The sequence below is a fragment of the Meles meles genome, chromosome 17 (genome assembly GCF_922984935.1).
Source record: "Meles meles chromosome 17, mMelMel3.1 paternal haplotype, whole genome shotgun sequence".
Classification (NCBI taxonomy): Eukaryota; Metazoa; Chordata; class Mammalia; order Carnivora; family Mustelidae; genus Meles; species Meles meles.
The window spans coordinates 67221047-67239857 of NC_060082.1; the positions used below are offsets into that span (position 1 = coordinate 67221047).

General features: G+C 48.2%; 1 protein-coding gene across 1 annotated transcript in view; it reads left to right on the top strand.

Annotated features, from left to right (window-relative positions):
- The first annotated feature begins 333 nt into the window (after positions 1-333).
- Positions 334-18811, top strand: part of SCYL3 (SCY1 like pseudokinase 3) — a 43173-nt gene continuing 24695 nt past the window's right edge. The window contains 5 exon segments of the mRNA XM_045983198.1: positions 334-1241; positions 5622-5752; positions 5754-5837; positions 15461-15646; positions 18681-18794. Of these exon segments, the coding sequence (XP_045839154.1) occupies positions 890-1241; positions 5622-5752; positions 5754-5837; positions 15461-15646; positions 18681-18794 (867 nt within the window). The 5' untranslated portion in view covers positions 334-889.

Sequence of the window (18811 nt, forward strand, 5' to 3'; positions counted from 1 at the left end):
GGTCGCGGCTCGAACCCGCCTCCGTCGCGCAGCCCCACCCGGAGCCGAGCTCGCCCCGCCGCGGGCTGCCCGCCCGCCCCCGACAGGCACCGGCTCCCGGCGCTTCGGGACAGCAGCGACCCCCGCCGCCGTCGCTCACCCACACGCGGGAACCGGGCCTCCCACCGCACCCCTTTCCGGCCGCCGGGGACGGCCTGAGGGCCTGGGACGCCGGGAGCCCTCGGCTCCGCGGCCCGCGGCGGGGCTGCGAGCGGGGGCTCCGCGGACCCCGAGGGGTCTGTCCACCGCGTCAGCACGTTCGCTTCTCTCACAACGTCCTGTGAGAACCAACCACCAACACCACGAACCGCACGACCCGTCCCGCCGTGCTCCTCGCCGGATCGCGCGCAGCGTCAAGGGACCCGCCCCGTCGCTCGAGCCGGAACCGCCCCACCCCGGGCGGCTGCGGCCCACGGGGCGCAAACAGGCGCGGCCGCGGGCGGGAGAGACGTCCCCCTGCGACAGGCCGCGGCGGCTTTCCGTCCTCCCTTCTGCGCCCGCCCCCTGACTCCCTGTTAGAGGCGACGGCGGCCATTTTAGGTTCGGGCGGATGTCAAGTTAAACTCGCGGCTTAAGGCCTGAAAACTAAGGTCAAGACCAGCTTGCGAGTTCAACGTAAACTCCAGGAGAGGAAACGGCTTCACAGGCTGACCAGGCCGCCGGGAGCGGGGACTGAAGACGCGACAGGAAACACTCCCCCTCGACCCCGCCCCCCGCGCCCACACTGAAGATGGCACCGGCCTGAGAGTCACCTGTGCGGCCGCTCTAGCTCGGTTCCGGGTTCGTTCTCCTCAGCGGCGGCGTCGGAGGCCTGAAGGCTGGCGTTCTGTCCGCTTCCGGACCCGTCTCTATGGTGTCGGAGGGAGCGTCCCCCGCGAAGACTCCGCGCGTGGTGGCCCCGGCCGCGCAGGGTAGGCGAGGGAGCTTGGTGTCAGCAGGGGGCGAAGAGGGCCCCGAGCCAAGACCCTCGGCCGCCCTCCCGCAGGTAACGGGGAGCTCCGCGCCGCATCCCCCGGCAGTGCGGACCCGGGCCGCGGGGGAGCGGCCGCGAGTGGAGGCGGGGGGGCGCGCGCCCCACTCGCGGGTCGGCGCTCGGCGCGGCTGCCGGTTGAGCTGTGGCCTCCGCCCCGCCTCCCCCTGCCTGTGCGGGGCGCCCTGCGGATCGGGGCTTCGCGGGCGGCGGAACCGGGCCTGGCCGGCAGGTGTGCGACGGAGGCGCCGCCCCGGCCGCCCCCGGCGGAGGCGGAGGGGCCCCGCTGGCCCCGGGCCGCAGTCGGCGCCGCGGGTCGGGCGAGAGTGCGGGGCGCTGAGAGCCGAGCGGGGCTGGGAGCGGGGGCCGCTCCCGTTCTTGGGGGGAAGCGCCGGCCGCGGAGGCCCCCGGAGGCCCAGCTGGCTCCGTGCATGCGTCGTGCTTTTCCTTAGGGCGAGGGGGAAGCGCGTCCCGGAGGAGCGTGTTGGGCAGCCGGGTGCGCCCCGACGCGGGCCCCGAACCCCGGGGTCACCGCTCGCGTAGTTCTGGGACCCGCGTGCGTGTCCGCGGTCGTCTGAGACGCGCTGCGCCGCGCTGCGCTCTCCCGGCCCCGGAGGGCTCGGGTCCGTGCCGCGGGCTGCGCTCGGCACGGGGGACGCGCCTGCAGCCGACCGCAGGGCGGGGGCAGCGGCGTCGCCGGACCACCGCGTCCGCTCCCTGCAGCTCGGTGCGGGCCGCTGTCTCCGGAGCCGCGGAGCACAGAAGCGGGTCGCCTGGGTTCAAGTTTGAGGAGGGAGAGAGAGTCGCGCAGGTGACGCGGGTTTCCTGGTGGAGCGTGTGAGTTGCGGGTGACCTAGGCCAGCGCGTGCGTCGTCCACAGGTGGCGCAGAACCGCGAGGCGCTGCCCTGGGAAGCCGCGGGGCGGGGGCAGGTGACGAGACCGACGCGGTTCCAGCCGGAACCGCCTCCCAGCGTTGCGGAAGGCGGTGGTCAGTCCTGCAGACTAACCTTGCTGGGTCGGGATCTGAGGCTGCGCTTTTCTGTCTTGCTGTGACTTTTTCACTTCAAAGCGGTCGACAGCACATCTCTTTCTTGCCTCCTCATAAAGTTTGCCCTGGACGTAGGCTGTACCCCTCCTGCCCAGAGCACCGCCCTCCTGGTGTGGGTAGGTTAATCGCGCTTTCTCTCCAGAAAGGGAGTCGTTTCGTTTCGTTGTTGTTGTTTTTTCTTTCCGAAGTTGTATTTCTTAGTGTCCTAAGCCCAAAAGACACACTGCTAAGAAAATTACCAGTTTGAACCTCATAAAGATTTCGTAACTCTAGATGTTGAAAAGCCCAGTGTTCCCACAAGGATGTATTTTGCAATTTAGAAATGACTAAGTTGGGCACCTGGGTGGCTCTGTCGGTTAAGCGTCTGCCTTCAGCTCAGGTCATGATCCCAGGACCCTGGGATGAGACCTGCCTCCAGCCCATATTGAGCCCATATTGGGCCCCCTGCTCAGCAGGGGTGCCTGCTTCTCCCTCTCCCTCTGCCACTCCCCCTGCTTGTGTATGCTCTCTCTGTCCAAAAAGAAAAAGAAAAAAGACTAAATGCCTGTTGCTGTACTTCTGCTGACGTCCATTGACTGAGCCAGAGCACCGCTCCTCAATCCCGGTGACCATCTTATCTCCTTTGGGGACTGATATTAAAACTAAACAAACACGTGATAGTCTGCCAAGAGGATTTTCATTTTCTTGCAGTTCTTTACGTGTTGATTTTGGAGAGCTGTGTTTCGTGGCAAACAGAGAAGGAAGTTAGACTAACCTCAGATACACACTTTTCAGAGTAACCCTTCTCGGACTAATTCCTCCAGTCTGACTGGTTTTTCACACGCAGCAGTTACCGTTTTCTGCTGGTGAAATGGCGGCTGGTTTCAAAGAACATGGACCCATTCAAGCTACCTCAGGTGGACCTCTGGCCGCCCCTGGTCGTAGGAGTGTCAGCGAGGCAGGGAGGAAACGGATTTACAGCTGGGTTTCCCAGGGCCTCAAGATGGAGCGTAGCAGCGTGCGCTTGCAGACCTGGCTGAGCTGCTCCAGCCTTTGCTTTTCCTTCTGCTGCCAGCTGCCGTCCTCTGTGCTTGCCAAGTCCTGCTTCTTCATGGCTTTGGCTCGCCATAGCCCTGACTCTACCTCATGGCATCCTTTTTCCTTCAGCTAATGGAACTCTTCTCTCGTCATTCAGATTCCTGAGGCAGGCAAGGATCTGGCCATTTTAGCTCTTCACCCAGGCCCTGGGTGCTAGGGATGGCTAACGTGTGACCTGATTGGCCTTTGGCCCAGGGAAGGGCCTGACCCATTAACTATGCTCTAGAGAAGAGGAGCGAGACCCAAGTGCTGCACGTGACCCTCATGGTTCCGCGGGGGATTGTCCCAGGTCGGGTGGGCACCCACCATCTCCAGAACAGGGGACTTAACAGTAGTTGCTTTTCCCCATGAGCCTCCATGAACACTGATTTTCTTGGTAGTCCTCGTGGAGACTGGGACGTATAGTTGAGACACTTGGCATTTTTAATACCGTTTGCTCTTAAGATAAATTGCAGAGGAGGTATCAATCAGCTCAGGGGATTTGTTACAAAGACAACTTAGTTCTTATCTGCAGAAATATTCTTGGACTTTGAGTCATTTCAAGTTCAGATCGCTTTAGCCCTCGTCGTGTTGTGTTCCTGCTGCACTACGTCGGTGGGCCTGTGGGCCTTGGCGTTGTCTGGTAGGCGTGTGTCTTGAGCAGCATTTCATGCTTCGGTAACACACTGTTGTGTGGAACTTCACTAAAGTGGAAAAAAAATCTCAGTAATGGGTCCGTGTGTGATTGCTGGTATACATTTATTTAAAGGATGGGATTTTTTTAACTGAAATTTTTAAAGATCTTCATCGCACATGGCCCTGGTATTTAGAACTAGCAACTTCTTGCTCCGTTGCCAGAGTCGGTTAAGAGCCTTCGTTATGCTTAATTCTTTACACTGTGGTAAAGCCAGAACTGCATACTGACACGCATTTTTCAAACATATGTAGTTTGGCCTCTACGGGGTAAAAACATTTGAACCAATGTTGGAAAGTATGGAAATTTCCACATAAATCTTCAGGCTCTTGGATCCTTATGGTAGATGGCCTGATCTGGGTGGAACTTTGGGGTGGCTGCTCCCCTCAGAGCCAAGCCTCCAGGTAGGCGGCCGCAGTCCTGCTCGAACTGTGGGAATTTGTATCCCGGCTGCAGAGAAAGATGGGGGAGATACAGGCACGTGTCTGTCTGTCTGGGAATTACCCATGATCTGACCCCTCCCCCAAACCTCTGTTAGGACTTGAGCATGTTTTTTTGTTTGTTTTTGTTTGTTTGGGGTTTTTTGAGCATGTTTTTTCAAGTCTTTCTGTGAATGTATCTCTATACGTGTATGTAGATGCAAGCGTAGATGGAGACATAGATATATGATGTATATTTCTTTTGGAAACAATGTTATTGAGGTCAAATTGACATGTAATCAACCGAACATACTTTAAATCATACAGTTTTCCAAGTTTTGGTATTTGTAATCAGCCTTCACCATAATCAAGATAATAACTCTGTCGATTCCCCCCAAAGTTTCCTTACCCCCCTCCACAATCCTCTCCTCTCCCCCAACCCCTCTGTCTGGGTCTCCACCCCGGGCAGCCGCTGATCTGTTTCCTGTCATTATAGGGTAGTTTGCATTTTCTGGAATTTCACGTATGTGTGCATTTTTTTAGCATTTGGGATGACAGAGTTTTGCACTTTCCCCTTTGGACTTGGCTGGAGCATGAGGAGAGGTGCGGGTGCGCTCTTTGTTGTGGTCATTGCCCTTTATGTTCCGTGAGTTGTCTCTTTCCTTTCCCCTTGTTCCGCTGGTGTTCTCACTGCTTTGCTTGGCCTGTATGAGCTCTCCACTTGTTAACATGTTTTTCCTCATTGTTAGAAATACGCCAGGTTGGGGCGCCTGGGTGGCTCCATCATTAGGCGTCTGCCTTCAGCTAAGGTCATAATCGCAGGGTCCTGGGATCGAGCCCCCCATTCGATTCCCTGCTTGGTGGGAAGCCTGCTTCTCCCTCTCCCACTCCCCCTGCTTGTGTTCCCTCTCTCACTGTGTCTCTGTCAAAAATATATGTAAAATCTTTAAAAAAAATACTCTAGGTTATAATGTTCTTTTTATAATTTTAAGCTGTTGTCTTTTACATTATTGTACAGAAGTTTTCTCACTGATGAATTATCAGATTTTTGCTGCCCTTTCCTGTGAGGCCGGTATGTGCACGGGTTAGGGAGCACGGATGATCTTGTCCTGGTTTTGATCGGCCCCGAGCCCGGGAAGGGTCTCCATGGGAGGGAAGGTGGTGTTGGGGACCGGCAGGAACTGCCTGTGATGCTTAAGTGCATTTTCTCTGGAGCCGTGGGTGGGTACTTGCAGGCTTGGCTGGTAACTGGATGAGCTTTTGCCATTTTTACTGCCACACAGCCTTGCTGGTGAGGACGGGAGGAGCGAGCAGGTGGAGGTCTGGGTCGGGGTGGCCGGGATCTCCCGCACACGGGGCAGACAGACTCAGGCCGGGGGTGTTTTCTGTTTCAGCCCCGCTTGGCCTTGAGGCAGAGGCGCCGCCTTGCCCCACTGCAGAAGGGATGGGATCGGAGAGCAGCGCTTTGAAGAGCTACAAGCTGAAGGAGCCGCCTTTCACCTTGCCCTCTGGACTCGCCGTTTACCCCCGCTGTCCTGCAGGATGGCAGATGCGCTTCTGTCTTCGTGTATAAGCGGGAAAACGAAGACAAAGTTAACAAAGCTGCCAAGGTACCGTAATAGTGAGGCTTCTTCGTGCTTTCTCCCATCTCGTTTTCTGTTTAAAGATGTGAAGTCGAAATTACCGAAGGTCCAAGGAGGCAGATGATCAGGAACAGTGTTCCTATTCCGCTGTCCGTCCTCCGTGGGCAAATCTCCCAATTTATGTGACACGGTCAGATGCCAGGTATAGCCAGAAAGTTCCATGACACTCGGCGTGATAGCTTTTATCGTATTTTTTTCGTGAGAAAGTTTGGAAGGTAATTTTACATGGCCAGTAGAAGGTAAAGGAAGTTAATCTACCTTAGCAGAAATCTCTTAAGTATTGACATTTTGGTAAGTATATTTTTTAATTTGTAAAATTTATTTATTTTTACTTATTTATTTGAATTTTTAACTTTCTAATGTTCGTATTTTAGTTTTTAAATTTGAGCGAGGTTGACACACAGTGTCACATTAGTTTCAGGTGTACAACATAGTGATTCGACTTCCCTGTACGGTAGGCTGTGCGCACCATGAGTGTATTGATGACGGACCTAGAAATAGAATATATTTTAGAAAGTGTGACTGCTGTTTTTTTCTTTTCCCAAGGCATTGTGAGGTCCGAGAAAGATTGTTGAGCTGGAATGTTAGGCTGGACACCCCAGAAAGAACATTGGGCTTGGACTCTAGTTCTTGGGAGGGGCCTCACTTCGATCCTTCACTTCAAGAGGCTTCAGTTTCCTCTTCGGGAGGAGGGCCTCCCCACTCCCACCTTGCGGCTACTGCTTCTGGAAGGGCACCTGCAGGAGACCCCGACCTCTTACCAGAAAACGTGATAGTACCTCGGACTGTGATGCAGTAGAACAATCCTAGCTGTTGTTTTGAACTGGAGAAAACAAACATTTTAGTTGGTATTTCCTTGGATATGGAGTCATTCAGATTATCTTCCGGAAGGTTCGGCAGGGGAAGCAGAGTTGTGGCTGTTCAGTGTTAATGGCAGGCACATTGCTTCAGAGGGACCTAGAGCTTTGTTCTGTTCGAGTTGTGAACTGTAGTCCCTGAGTCCCTCATGCTAGCGATATGTAGGAGATACGGGTATCTCTGGCTTTTGAAATGGTTGTTACCTTTGTGAGTGATTATAAAGGGTTTTAGTTTATCTATTAGTGATACAGTTTCAGCATGTTATTTGTCACATCAGTTCATTTTTTGATGTTATGTCTTTGATGAGGCAGGAAGTTAACTCTTGAAAAGTTAAAAGATGGTGCCTAAGGTTCACATTCCCCTTGGGATGCATTTTCTGTTAGTTGTGGTAAAAAGCATAGCTGGCTATTTCGTTGCTAAGTAATTTCACTTTTTTGTAAGACAATTTTTTTTGTCTTTCTATCCCGTCCAGGTACTGTTAATACTTTTTATTGTGATTCTTGCAGAAGATAAAATGCTTTGCTTCACTGTCAGATTCATATCTGACATGCTTCCTGCTATTTTCATTTAATAAGATTGCACATTTTTAAGTAAAAAAAATTAGGGTGAGGGCGCCTAGGTGGCTCAGTTGTTGAAGCGACTGTCTTCAGCTCAGGTCATGATCCTGGAGTCCCAGGATCGAGTCCCACATCAGGCTCCCTGCTCAGCAGAGTGTCTGCTTCTCCCTCTGACCCTCCTCCCTCTCTTGCTCTCTCTCTCAAATAAATAAATATCTTTTAAAAAAAATTGTGATTAGGATGATTATTACTAGTGAAATACTAGAAATTTATTATCATTCTTAGTTTTTTTTAATAGAACCATAGGATTTTTTAACATTATATTACTCTTTATGGTGTATGTACCAAGAAAGTTGAATAACCCAGATCAGAAATTTTGTTTTGTTTAAGTAGGCTCCATGCGCAGCATGGAGCCCAGCCGGGGGCTTGATGTCACGACTGTGACTGTGATCAAGAGTCAGATGCCCAACCGACTGAGCTACCCAGGGGCCCCAGATGATAAAGTTTTTGAAGGAGAAGAAGATCCACTGTCAGTGTTTGAGGACTTCCGAGCTGGAGGAATTTCAGAACTTGAGAGGGAACGTGTTCCCCCTTCGTACATACTCTTCTAAACCACGGCTGACTCTTTTCCAGAAGTTTTCGGCTCTTGTTCTGCAGGCTGTCTTGTGGCTTTGAATACCTGACACATGAATCTGGGGAATGTGAAATGGCAACAAAATGATACGGAGTTTTGATTTAGATGCAGTACTTGAAAAAATGTATCACGTTTCATCAGGTTTTAGGACCTTGATTTTCCTGGATACCTGAAACATTAATACAGTCAACTCACCTCACTTCCTCCAGAGTTCAGGCTCCCAGTCCTCCCTCTGGTAGTTTCAGTGACCACTTCAAGAGGCTATACAGCGCTTTCCTTGCAAACATTGTTCAGTCGTGAGTGTGCTCTTTCTCTAGGGTTACAAATGAAAACAGGCCCTGTGCGCTGTGACCTCTGGAATAAGACGAAATGCAGGCGTAACCTTTGGCCACAAAACAGTATTAGAGGTCCTCTCGTTTTATCTTGACTTTATTAGCTGTTACAGCATTTTCTCCCTGGCGGTTATGACTCATTTCTAATGAAGAGTAAGGAACGATAAGTCCTAAATCAGAATTTGGTTACTGTGTTTGCCGTCATCTGAGCGCTTCGTTAGGGCCTCACGGGGAGGACGGACTCGCAGAACGATTCCTGACTGTCTTCATGCCACCAAGGCAGCCACATTAACTCTGGGAGTACGTATGTGGCTGTTGTGCCCGGGCCTTCTTCGTGATGCGGAAGGGCTGGTCGGCATTTTTGAGAACACACATCGTGTGGTGATGAGAAGAGGTGACTGCTCGCACTGATCACTTCTGGAATGCTCTACAGCTCTTCCTTCTGTCCACGTGCTTTTAGATCCTTTCGCCGTTAGGCCTTTTTTGTGCTATTTACAACCCTTATTCCAGTAAATCAACTTCCCTACACTGTCAGCTTCTTAAAAAAAAAAATATTTCCTTCCCCATATAATCAAAATCTGGTTCTCTTCGAAGGCTGCTGAGCATTAGCCAGTCAGAAGAGCTTCAGAAGTTCCCCTCCCCCGTCCCTCGGCTGTGTTGGGCCACCTCCGGGGGGCGCGGGCCCCTTCCAGCCCTGCCAGTTTTCAGACTTCACGTTCTCCGCCTCTCCCATGTGGTGGCCGCCTTGTGGCTCTCTGCCCAAGTCAGGTGTCCGCCGGAACCTCTCTGAGCTCCAGATCCACATTCTCACTTGCCTGTGGAAATCTCAACCTGGATATTTCTTTGGCACCTCAGATGCGGGCTTTCCTTCCTGGGATGCTTTCTGACATTCCCATCCTGCTCTGTGTTCCTCGTTTCTCATCGAACCTCTAGGTGCTGGCTTTTAGAGACCCCGTACTTCGTCGCTGTCTCAGGTTCGCGTCTTAAGGGAAGAAGGAAGACTATTTCTCCCTGAAAATTCTTGCTCTTTAGTTCAGGCATCTTGGTTATTCTGTCATATTTCTTCAAGGCAGTGAAACTACCGCTCGCTTCCTGGCTAGAAACTTACAAGTGACTCGGAGCTGAGTAGCCACTGTGTTTTGTGGTTCTCAGAGTGAAAAAGCAGACCAGACCAGGGCAGAATATGGTAGTGAAAAGCTCAGCGCCTAGGGCACGAGTTACCCTGCTGTGGCTCACAACCCGTTTCCGAAAAGTCGAAAGGGTTTGTAGTCAGGACTTTCACACTTAACATCTCCATGTGTGCGTGGATGTGGATGAATGTGGACAGGTTTCCCAGCGCTGCTCTTTTTCAACGATCAAGGTACTTACTCAGAATCCTCTTCCAAAGGCCAGCAGTAAAGCAGTGCATGGGGGGAACAGGGATTCGTAACTCTAGCACAGAGACTTTTTTTTTTAAGATTTTATTTATTTGAGAGAGTGTGTGAGAGAGAGACAGAGCACGAGAGCAGGATGAGGGGCGGACGGAGAAGCAGGCTCTGTGCTGAGCAGGGAGCCCGATGTAGGGCTCGATCCCAGGACCCTGAGGTCATGACCTGAACGAAGGGAGACGCTTGAGGACTGAGCCACCCTCGTGCCCCTACGAGAGCTACTTTCTAGGCGCTCCTTCCGCACAGTCCCCTTTCTCCACCGGAACAAGAGTCATTTATATCTTCCGGTGATGAGAAAAATCTGATCACACTTCACGGGTGCATCTTATCACTCCCTCTGTTCTTTGGGGCAACAGAAGCTTGAATCAAGAAACATTTCTGTTTGATTAATTGCTAACTTCCCTGTGAATGTGGATGTATAATTTATGCAAAATATTGTGTGTGCTGAAGAGGAGTGACGAGTGAGGTTATGGCTAAGTTAAGTGCCCTGTTTGGAATCATGCAATGACTTACTCCTTCCTTTCTTCTTCAGTAAACAAACGAGTCACTGTGGACCAAGAATTCTGCAGCGAATATAGGGTTAAAAAAAAAGGCAGAATGAAATTTATTATTTCATTTATTAACGGGGTGAAATTTACTGACTCTGTATTTCCATGCCAGTACTCAGCCAGGAAGTATTTCTCCGGATTCACTGGTCTGCCCTGAGTATTAGAGGAGTAAAAGAAGGCACAGAAAACCCAAGGAAAATACTTAGAGTCCTAACAAATAAAAGCTGAATGAATATCTTTATTTTCCTGAACGGGCAAAAGTGAAAAGTTAAAAAGTATTTAATTTTTGCTTTGCAAATTAGTTAAAATGATTCTTAAAACGCAAAAAGAAGAGGGAGGCTGCATAATTTTACTCAGAAACCATAGCTTAAAAGGCACTTGCAAGAAGTTCTCTCCACTTAACCATAGTCGTTCAGCCAGCTCACTAGCACAACTCACAGCTCCTCTGGGTCTTTGCTGTGTTTATGTGCATACGTAGGGATTATTTTGAAGGCATATGTACAAATTAATAGTTCACAATTGTGCAAGAATTTTCTAAAGTATTTTTTATTAGAGTAACCTAGGGGAGGCTAATAACAGCTTTCTTCTACAAGCAAAAAATCCTACTGGAGATATTTCTAGAGTTGTCAGAGTTTGAGATTATCTTAAGAAAAGAAAGGAACTAGACCATCCTTTTTCTCAGAAGATTCGCCTACAGTTTTCCCTAATAGACTAGTTCAAAGCAACTGACAGAAAACTTGTACCAGTGCTGTGTTTTGGGCTCCTATTCTTCCAAGAAGATATTTTAGAATGTTCCATTACGGAGTGCTTGTTTGTGAAAATGAAACCTGTGTTGAGGTTTTTCTCCCAGTGGAATCTTGCGTCAGTCTCCTGGTTCGCTGATTGGTTTGCGAGGCTTCCTTGGTGTCCAGTGTCTTGTGCAGGGCAGACCCCAGAGATTGAAGTCTACGTAATTTCTTTGAGAAAAGCTGGGTGATTTGCAAGGAAAACCATCATTCCAGCGTTGTAAATTTTGTTGTAAACGATGATACAGTTATTACTAGCTGGGTTGGCATGGCATCGTGGACGACCGGTCTGAGTTACTCAGGTCAGATTTTCCACAACATGCAGCACGAGGGGAGCTTGGGAAGTCTGCAGCTGATAGGGCTTTAAAACCCTGCAGATCCGCCTCTCACAGTCAGACACAGCACGGCCACGCGCTTGTCATCCGTCTCTGCGTTCTCTGTCTGCTCAGAGACCGGTGTGTGCGGGGAAATTACTACTGGCAGGGGTTCGAAAGCGGGACATCCATAACCTTGGGGCTGTGTACCATGATTCATTGCAGTTCGGGGGAGAAAGTCAAGAGTGTTTTAATTTACTTTTAATCTTTTATTTTGGTACATTCTATCTTGGGGGGATTTTATGGTATTTGTATTTTATTTATGTATGTAAATCAAAAATGTATATTGTAGGTACATATATGAGCTTCTCATCTAATGTTGCTACTGGTGTGAAGTATGTGAGCGAAAATGTTTAGTGCTAACTTTTCAAGATTAATAAAATGGCAACAATTTTAAAGATGGTGAAATATTTTTAAGGGGATTAAGTGCTTGATAAATAGTGAGGTAAAAAGTTAGAAAACAAGGGCACCTGGGTGGCTCAATTGGTTAAGCGACTGCTCTTGGCTCAGGTCATGATCCTGGAGTCCCAGGATCGAGTCCCACATCGGGTTCCCTTCTCATCAGGGAGTCTGCTTCTCCCTCTGACCCTGCCCCTTCTCATGCTCTCTCTCTCATTCTCTCTCTCAAATAAATAAAATCTTTTTGAAAAAGAAGAAGAAGAAAGCAAGATCAACAAAAGATGGCTAAGGTGCTTATCCATTTAAAATGATCCTGTGGCCCGGTGTGGAGTGTTTCTTGGACTCGTTCTCCTGGACTTGGGAAGAGCGTGTGTACGGCAGTTGCTGGGTCTAGTGTTTTCCGACCGTCAGTTTGATCAGGTTTCTTATGCTTTCATTTATTTTCTTGTTTGTTTACTTTTACCAGTTCAGTTGATTGCTGAGAGAGGAGTTTTAAAATCTCTAGCCATGATCCTGGAATCATGGAATTGCTTCTCCCTTTTATTTTTGCTCCGTGTGTATTTTGAGGCTCTGCTGTTAGGGACTTACACATTCATAATTGCGATGTCTTTTTAATGAATTGTCCTTTTACTCTGCAAGAAATGTCCCATTTGATGTCTTGCAATATACTGTCTCGATGTATATTTTCTCTGAGGAGAATACATCCACTCCAGACTTCTTATGCTTAATGTCTTCGCGGTATATCCTTTTCTGTCCATTCACTTTCTGTCCACGTACCTATCTCTGTCTTTATTTTAAAAGTAAGTCTCCTAGGCACCATATTGTTGGGTCTTCTCTTATCTACTCGTAATTGGAGTGTTTAGATCATTAACATTTCATGTAATTATTAATGTTGTTGAATTTTATTATATGTTATTTGTTTTCTATTTGCCCCCTTTTGGATTTTGTTGTTCTGTTCCCCTTCTCTTTTTTTTTTTTTTTTTTTTGGTTTATTTAAATAGCCCTTAGTATTTCATTTTATCTTGATTTTTCAGCTACATTTCTTTATATTTTTTTAAATGGTTGCACTAAGGATTTCGGTTTAATAACTAGCTCATCATCATCTGTCTGGGGTTAGAATTGTACCATTCACATAAAACATAGAAGGCTTGGAATGAGATAGAAGTCTTCAGCCCCAACCCTACTGTCCTTTTGAAACATACGAATCAGTGCCATACACACACAGGCCCACGGTTAAATTGGGGTTAGAGGTACTGATTCCTCGCACAACTGGGCTGACTTTCTCAAAACTTAACTGCTAGTAACATACCGTAGAGTGGAAGACTTGCTGACAGTATAAAGAGTTGATAACGCACCTTACTTGATACATATTATAGCCTTTTTTTTACAGTAAGGTAAGGTAAAGCACACATTAACTGGGAAAGTCGTAAGGAAAAGCCTCGTACAGCACCGTGCAGTGTTTGTTGAAAAAGTCTGCGTAGAAATGGACACGGTTTAAACATGTGTTGTTCGGGGGTTCCCTGCGCATCACTCACGTGGAGAACCTGACCCAGTGGCGGCATGTCTGCTCCGCACAGTCCTGTGCTTCTTACACGAGAGGCCGACGTGGGGCCTTGGAATCCATCCTGATACTGACCGTTTCTGCCGCTCTTCCTTCATTTCTGGAGATCCATGTTTCCCTGTGGTGTCATTTCCTCTTAAGCCTGAAGAACTTCCTATAGCATTTTTTTTCAGGGTGGTTCTTCTGGCAATAACTTTTCTGTTTTCCATCATCAAAAATGCCTTTATTTTATTTTTTTCTTTCCAGAAGGATATATTTGCTACATAATTCAGGGTTGCTACTGTTTTTTCTGTCAGTGCTTTAGAGTAAGAGTTCCCCTTTGTCTTTTGGCCTCTGTGTTTTCTTTTCTTTTTTTTTTTTTAATTTTTTTGTTTATTATTTGACAGAGAGAGATACAGCGAGAGAGGGAACATAAGCAGGGGGAGTGGGAGAGGGAGAAGCAGGCTTCCCACTGGGGGCTCGATCCCAGGACACGTAGGCTCCATCTCAGGACTCTAGGATCACAACTCGAGCCGAAGGCAGACACCCAACCACTGAGCTGCGCAGGCGCCCTGGCCTGTGTTTTCTGATGAGAAATTTGCATCACTCAAATTGTCATTCCCGTCCACGTAATAATGGTTTTCTCTAACTGCCTCTGAGATTTTCTTATTTATCTGATTTTCTCCAGTTTGACGATAATGTGTGTGACGTAGTTTTCTTTGATTTATCCTGTTTGGTGTTTGTTGAACTTCTTAAATCTGTAAACTTAAGTATTTGGCTGAATTTGGAAAGTTCTCAGGCCATTACATTTTTTATGCGCCAGTTCTTTTCTTCTCTTTTTTGGGACTCCAGTTATGTACGTTAGACCTTTATTATTGTCATAGTTTCTTGATGCTGTGATCATTTAAAAAAAATAAAAAAGAAATTTTTCTCTTTGTTCTTCAGACTAGTTAGCATAGGTTCACTGACTCTTGCCTCTCTATCAGTCTACATTTTGTTGTTGAGTCCATTCATTGGGTTTGTTTCTAATATTTTATTTTTCCTTCCTAAAACTTCCTCTTGTTTTAAATAACATTTCTTTCTTTGCTAAGAACTTCTGTTTATTTCCTGTTTTCCTTTACCTCTAGGGAAGAATGGTTGTAACGTAGTGGGGAAGCGGCCTTATATTCTTCTAAGAATTCTGTTATCCGGGCCATTTTGGGGTTGGTATTTCTTGGTTGTCTTTTTGCTTTTTTATGGTTCTTTGTTGAGTAGGAACATTTTGGGTTGCATCCCGCACATTCTGAATGTCATGTTGCATTGATTCTTGTTTGTGTTAAAAATCTTCTGGAGATTACTGAGGTTTTTGAGTCAGCAGTCCATCCCCTTTGGTTCAGGCTTCAAGTTCTCCAGCTGTTCTCCTGCACACTTCCTGTGCGTGGTAGTTCTAACCTCAGTTCATTTCTCAAAAGTTGGCTACGCCAGTTTGGGTCTGTTTTGTCCGTGCTTGATTCAGGAGTTAGTCTGAGACCCGAGTGGGTATAATAGATAACCAGAGCATCTCCTTCTCCAGTTCCTTCCCCTCTGGAATAGCCTCATACTCAGGCTTGTCTGGACTCCTCTCTGTCCTCCTTCTGGCCAGAAAGCTGCCACGGTCTCGGGCAGAGTTTCAGCCCCCTCTGCTACACTGTCCTCCAGGCGGGGCTGCCTTCAGCGCACAGCTGTGAGAAGGGCTGGCCCTAAACCAGACACCTGCTCCCACGGGGGTCTCTTCTGCTAATCTTGACTGCCCTGTTTAGTCTGCGTGCTCTTGTTTACCTTGCCGAGCTCTCAGGTGGCTGTTGCCATACTTTGTTCAGAGTGTATGGTGGTATCGTGGAGAGGCCCGGGCTCCTGGGGGCTTACGCTGTCTGAAGTGAACTGGAAGTCTCTGTAGAATCATTTAAATGTTGGTAAAGTGAATGAAGTCAGAACAGGTCATAGATTTTCCTGTGTCTTATTTGAAATTTAGGGGGGGAGGTGAGGAAAGTAGGGAGCTGGGAGGGACCTTGAACAGAAGTAACCGTGTTCTGACTCTGACCGCGATGTGTGAGAAACTGCAGTTAGTCTGGTTCTGAGTCACTAACTCTCCCAACCCTTGCGTTTGTATCTTTAAAGCATTTGAAGACACTCCGTCACCCTTGCCTGCTAAGGTTTTTGTCTTGCACTGTGGAGGCAGATGGGATTCATTTAGTCACTGAGCGAGTGCAGCCTCTGGAAGTGGCTTTAGAAATGCTGTCTTCCGCCGAGGTCTGTGCTGGCATCTACGACATCCTGCTGGCTCTCATCTTCCTTCACGACAGAGTAAGTACCGCGGACGCAGGCTGCCCCGGGGCCTTGACACAGACCGGAGGGCTGGCATGTGTGGGAGTGTTTCTAAGTTAGGGGAGGTACAGAAATTCTCACGTGAATCTTCCTGCGGGAGACGAGCTCGTTGGAAGGCACGAGAAGGGCTCCAGATAGGTCATGTGTGCAGTGGGCAAGGGCTTCTCTGGCCAGTTTTTTATAGAACTTTATTTTTACAGGACTTTATTTCGGTTTACCACCGTCTCCCTCTGGTTTGGGGGAAATCTTTACCTGAAAACACTTGCATCGGGTATTATTGTTCTTAAGAAAAGAGAAAGCCTTAACATCAGTGTTGCTGTAAACCAGAGTTCCTGTTCGGTCCCCAGAGTTCTGTGACATTTTAGATTTTGAAGGAAGAAATGACCATTTCTTAGGAAAAGGCAGAGCTTTACACACCTGTTCTCATTTGAGTGGGTGTCTACTGAGAGATGGCCTCTTTTTTTTTTTTTAAGGTTATTTATTTATTTGAGAGAGAGTGGGAGGGGGACAGTGAGAGAGGGAGGAGATGGAGGAGAGGGAGGAGAAGGATGCTCCATGGGGACTCGATCCCAGGATCCCAGGATCTCGACCTGAGCCAAAGGCGGACGCTAAACCAACTGAGCCACCCGGGCGCCCCAGGAGACAGCCTCTTAACACTGTGGTCAGGTTTGCTCTTAAGAGGATAAGCATATAGTCTTAGGTTTACTTTTGGTCTATTTTGTGACTGTATTATTGAGCTTTTTTTTTTTTTTTAAGATTTTATTTATTTATTTGACAGACAGAGATCACAAGTAGGCAGAGAGGCAGGCAGAGAGAGGAGAGGAAGCAGGCTCCCTGCTGAGCAGAGAGCCTGATGTGGGGCTCAGTCCCAGGACCTTGGGATCATGACCTGAGCCGAAGGCAGAGGCCTAACCCACTGAGCCACCCAGGAGCCTCTGTTGAGCTATTTCTTTTTTTTTTTTTTTTTTTTTAAAGATTTCATTTATTTATTTGGCAGAGAGAGATCACAAGTAGGCAGAGAGAGAGAGAGAGAGAGGGAAGCAGGCTCCCCGCCGAGCAGAGAGCCCAATGCGGGGCTCGATCCCAGGACCCTGGGATCATGACCTGAGCCGAAGGCAGCCGCTTAACCCACCAAGCCACCCAGGCGCCCCTGTTGAGCTATTTCTTAATGGAATTTACATTCCATTAAGTACTGAGTGAGGCCTTTGGCAGTCCTCTGAGATGAAAAGTTACCAGTCACAGGTTAGAAACACTTGCATTTGACTCATCTTAGTGTATTTTTTTTTTTAACTTTTTCTGTCAATTGGAGACAGATTCCAGATATCACCTTGGATTTATCACCTCTTAAAAATATGTCTAAGATACAGGGCACCTGGGTGGCTCAGTGAGTTAAAGCCTCTGCCTTCGGCTCAGGTCATGATCCCAGGGTCCTGGGATCGAGCCCCACATCAGGGTCCCTGCTCCGCGGAGAGCCTGCTTCCCCCTCTCTCTCTGCCTGCCTTTCTGCCTGCTTGTGATCTCTGTCTGTCAAATAAATAAAATCTTTGAAAAATACATATATGTCTAAGATTCATATAAAGAAGAATTACTAGTGCTTCACATGAAGGAGTATTTTCTTTGTTGGAGCAGGTACATGCACATGGTAGAAAGTTTGGATGGGGTGAGAGCACATGCAGGGAAGAGTAAGCCCCCCTCCCCGAATGCAGCGCCTTACCTCTGTGCAGAAGCCCCCGCGGTGATCAGCCTTAGTCCAGAGAGGGTCGCTGTGTATGTGAACCACATGTCCCTCTGCTTATTCTCCTTTGTTTTTTTCAAATGTAAAAACACCATACACCCTGTTCTGAACCTTCCTTTAGAATATATATATGTATCTTGGAGCATTTCCTATCAAAATTTGCACATACTTGACCTAGTGAATAGAATATTTAAAATACATTTGTCTACTGAAATGATTCTTGGTTTGGAACAAAATACACTTCTATCCTGTTCTCATTTTCTTCTTATTTATTTGACTGGTTTGGTTTTTTTTTAATAGTTTTAAATTTTGGCACTTCTGTGGTCTGGGGGAAAATTCCATTTCCCTCTTCTTCGAGCAGGATTTTTTTTTTTTCCTAACCGACAGTCATTTATTTCTTTTGTCATTGCCCAACATTCCCCAAGTCTTACTCACCAGAAATTAATATAGCTTCTTCATTTCTCCTCCCTGACAATCCTCATCTACCAAAAGGGTTTTTAAAGGTGCAACTGCCCAGGAAAATGTAGAGTGGACAGACCACGTCCTAGACTTGTTTCAAAACTATATTCTGGCAGTATCCAAATCTGGTTTCAATGCTCCCTTGTTTGAAAGTGGTCTTCACAAAAGCCCTCATTTTAAAGCTATGTGGAGCGGTACAGAATACAGACCTCAAGAGTAGTAATCGCCTTTCAGTATTTATCCATATCAGGGTTCGGGGTCTTTGCTCTTTAGGTGGCATGTGCCACAAAAATTGGCAAGAATATAGAAGACCAGTATTTGTGGAAAAGGGGAAGAGAATCTAGAAACACAGCAACAGAGCTGTTCTAAGCAACTCGAGCAGGATTTTTAAATGCCTGCTGACAAGATTTCAGGTGAAGTGGGTCTGGGTCCGTGATAGAATTTAGGTGAGAAAGAACTCAGAGGAGAAAAACAATACAGTAGCCTGTGGGAGCAAAGGTAAACTTTATCGTTAAAGGACTGAAGCAAACGATGTAGGCGGTAACGACGTGTGACCTCACGTTTGAGGAACGTGGTTCTCCTGACGCCGGTGGGAGCAGGGACGGGCGGCAGAGAAGAGCCTCCGTTGCCGTCGCGTGCTCCCCGGCCTCACGGGGCTGAGCCAGGCTTATTCCGTCCCTCATTCCTTCAGGTCGTCCTTCCATTTACCGCGCCGCGAGTGGGATGACTCCCGTATCTCTTCCTGGTGTTCAGTATTTAGTTTTTCAAACTCCTGCTTCAGCAATTCTCGCGGCAGCCTCCTCCTGTTCTTTTCTCCAGGGACAGCTGACACACAACAACGTCTGCTCATCCTCGGTGTTTGTGAGCGAGGACGGGCACTGGAAGCTGGGAGGGATGGAAACCGTCTGCAAAGTTCCTCAGGCCACTGCCGAGGTAAGCCAGGGGATGGG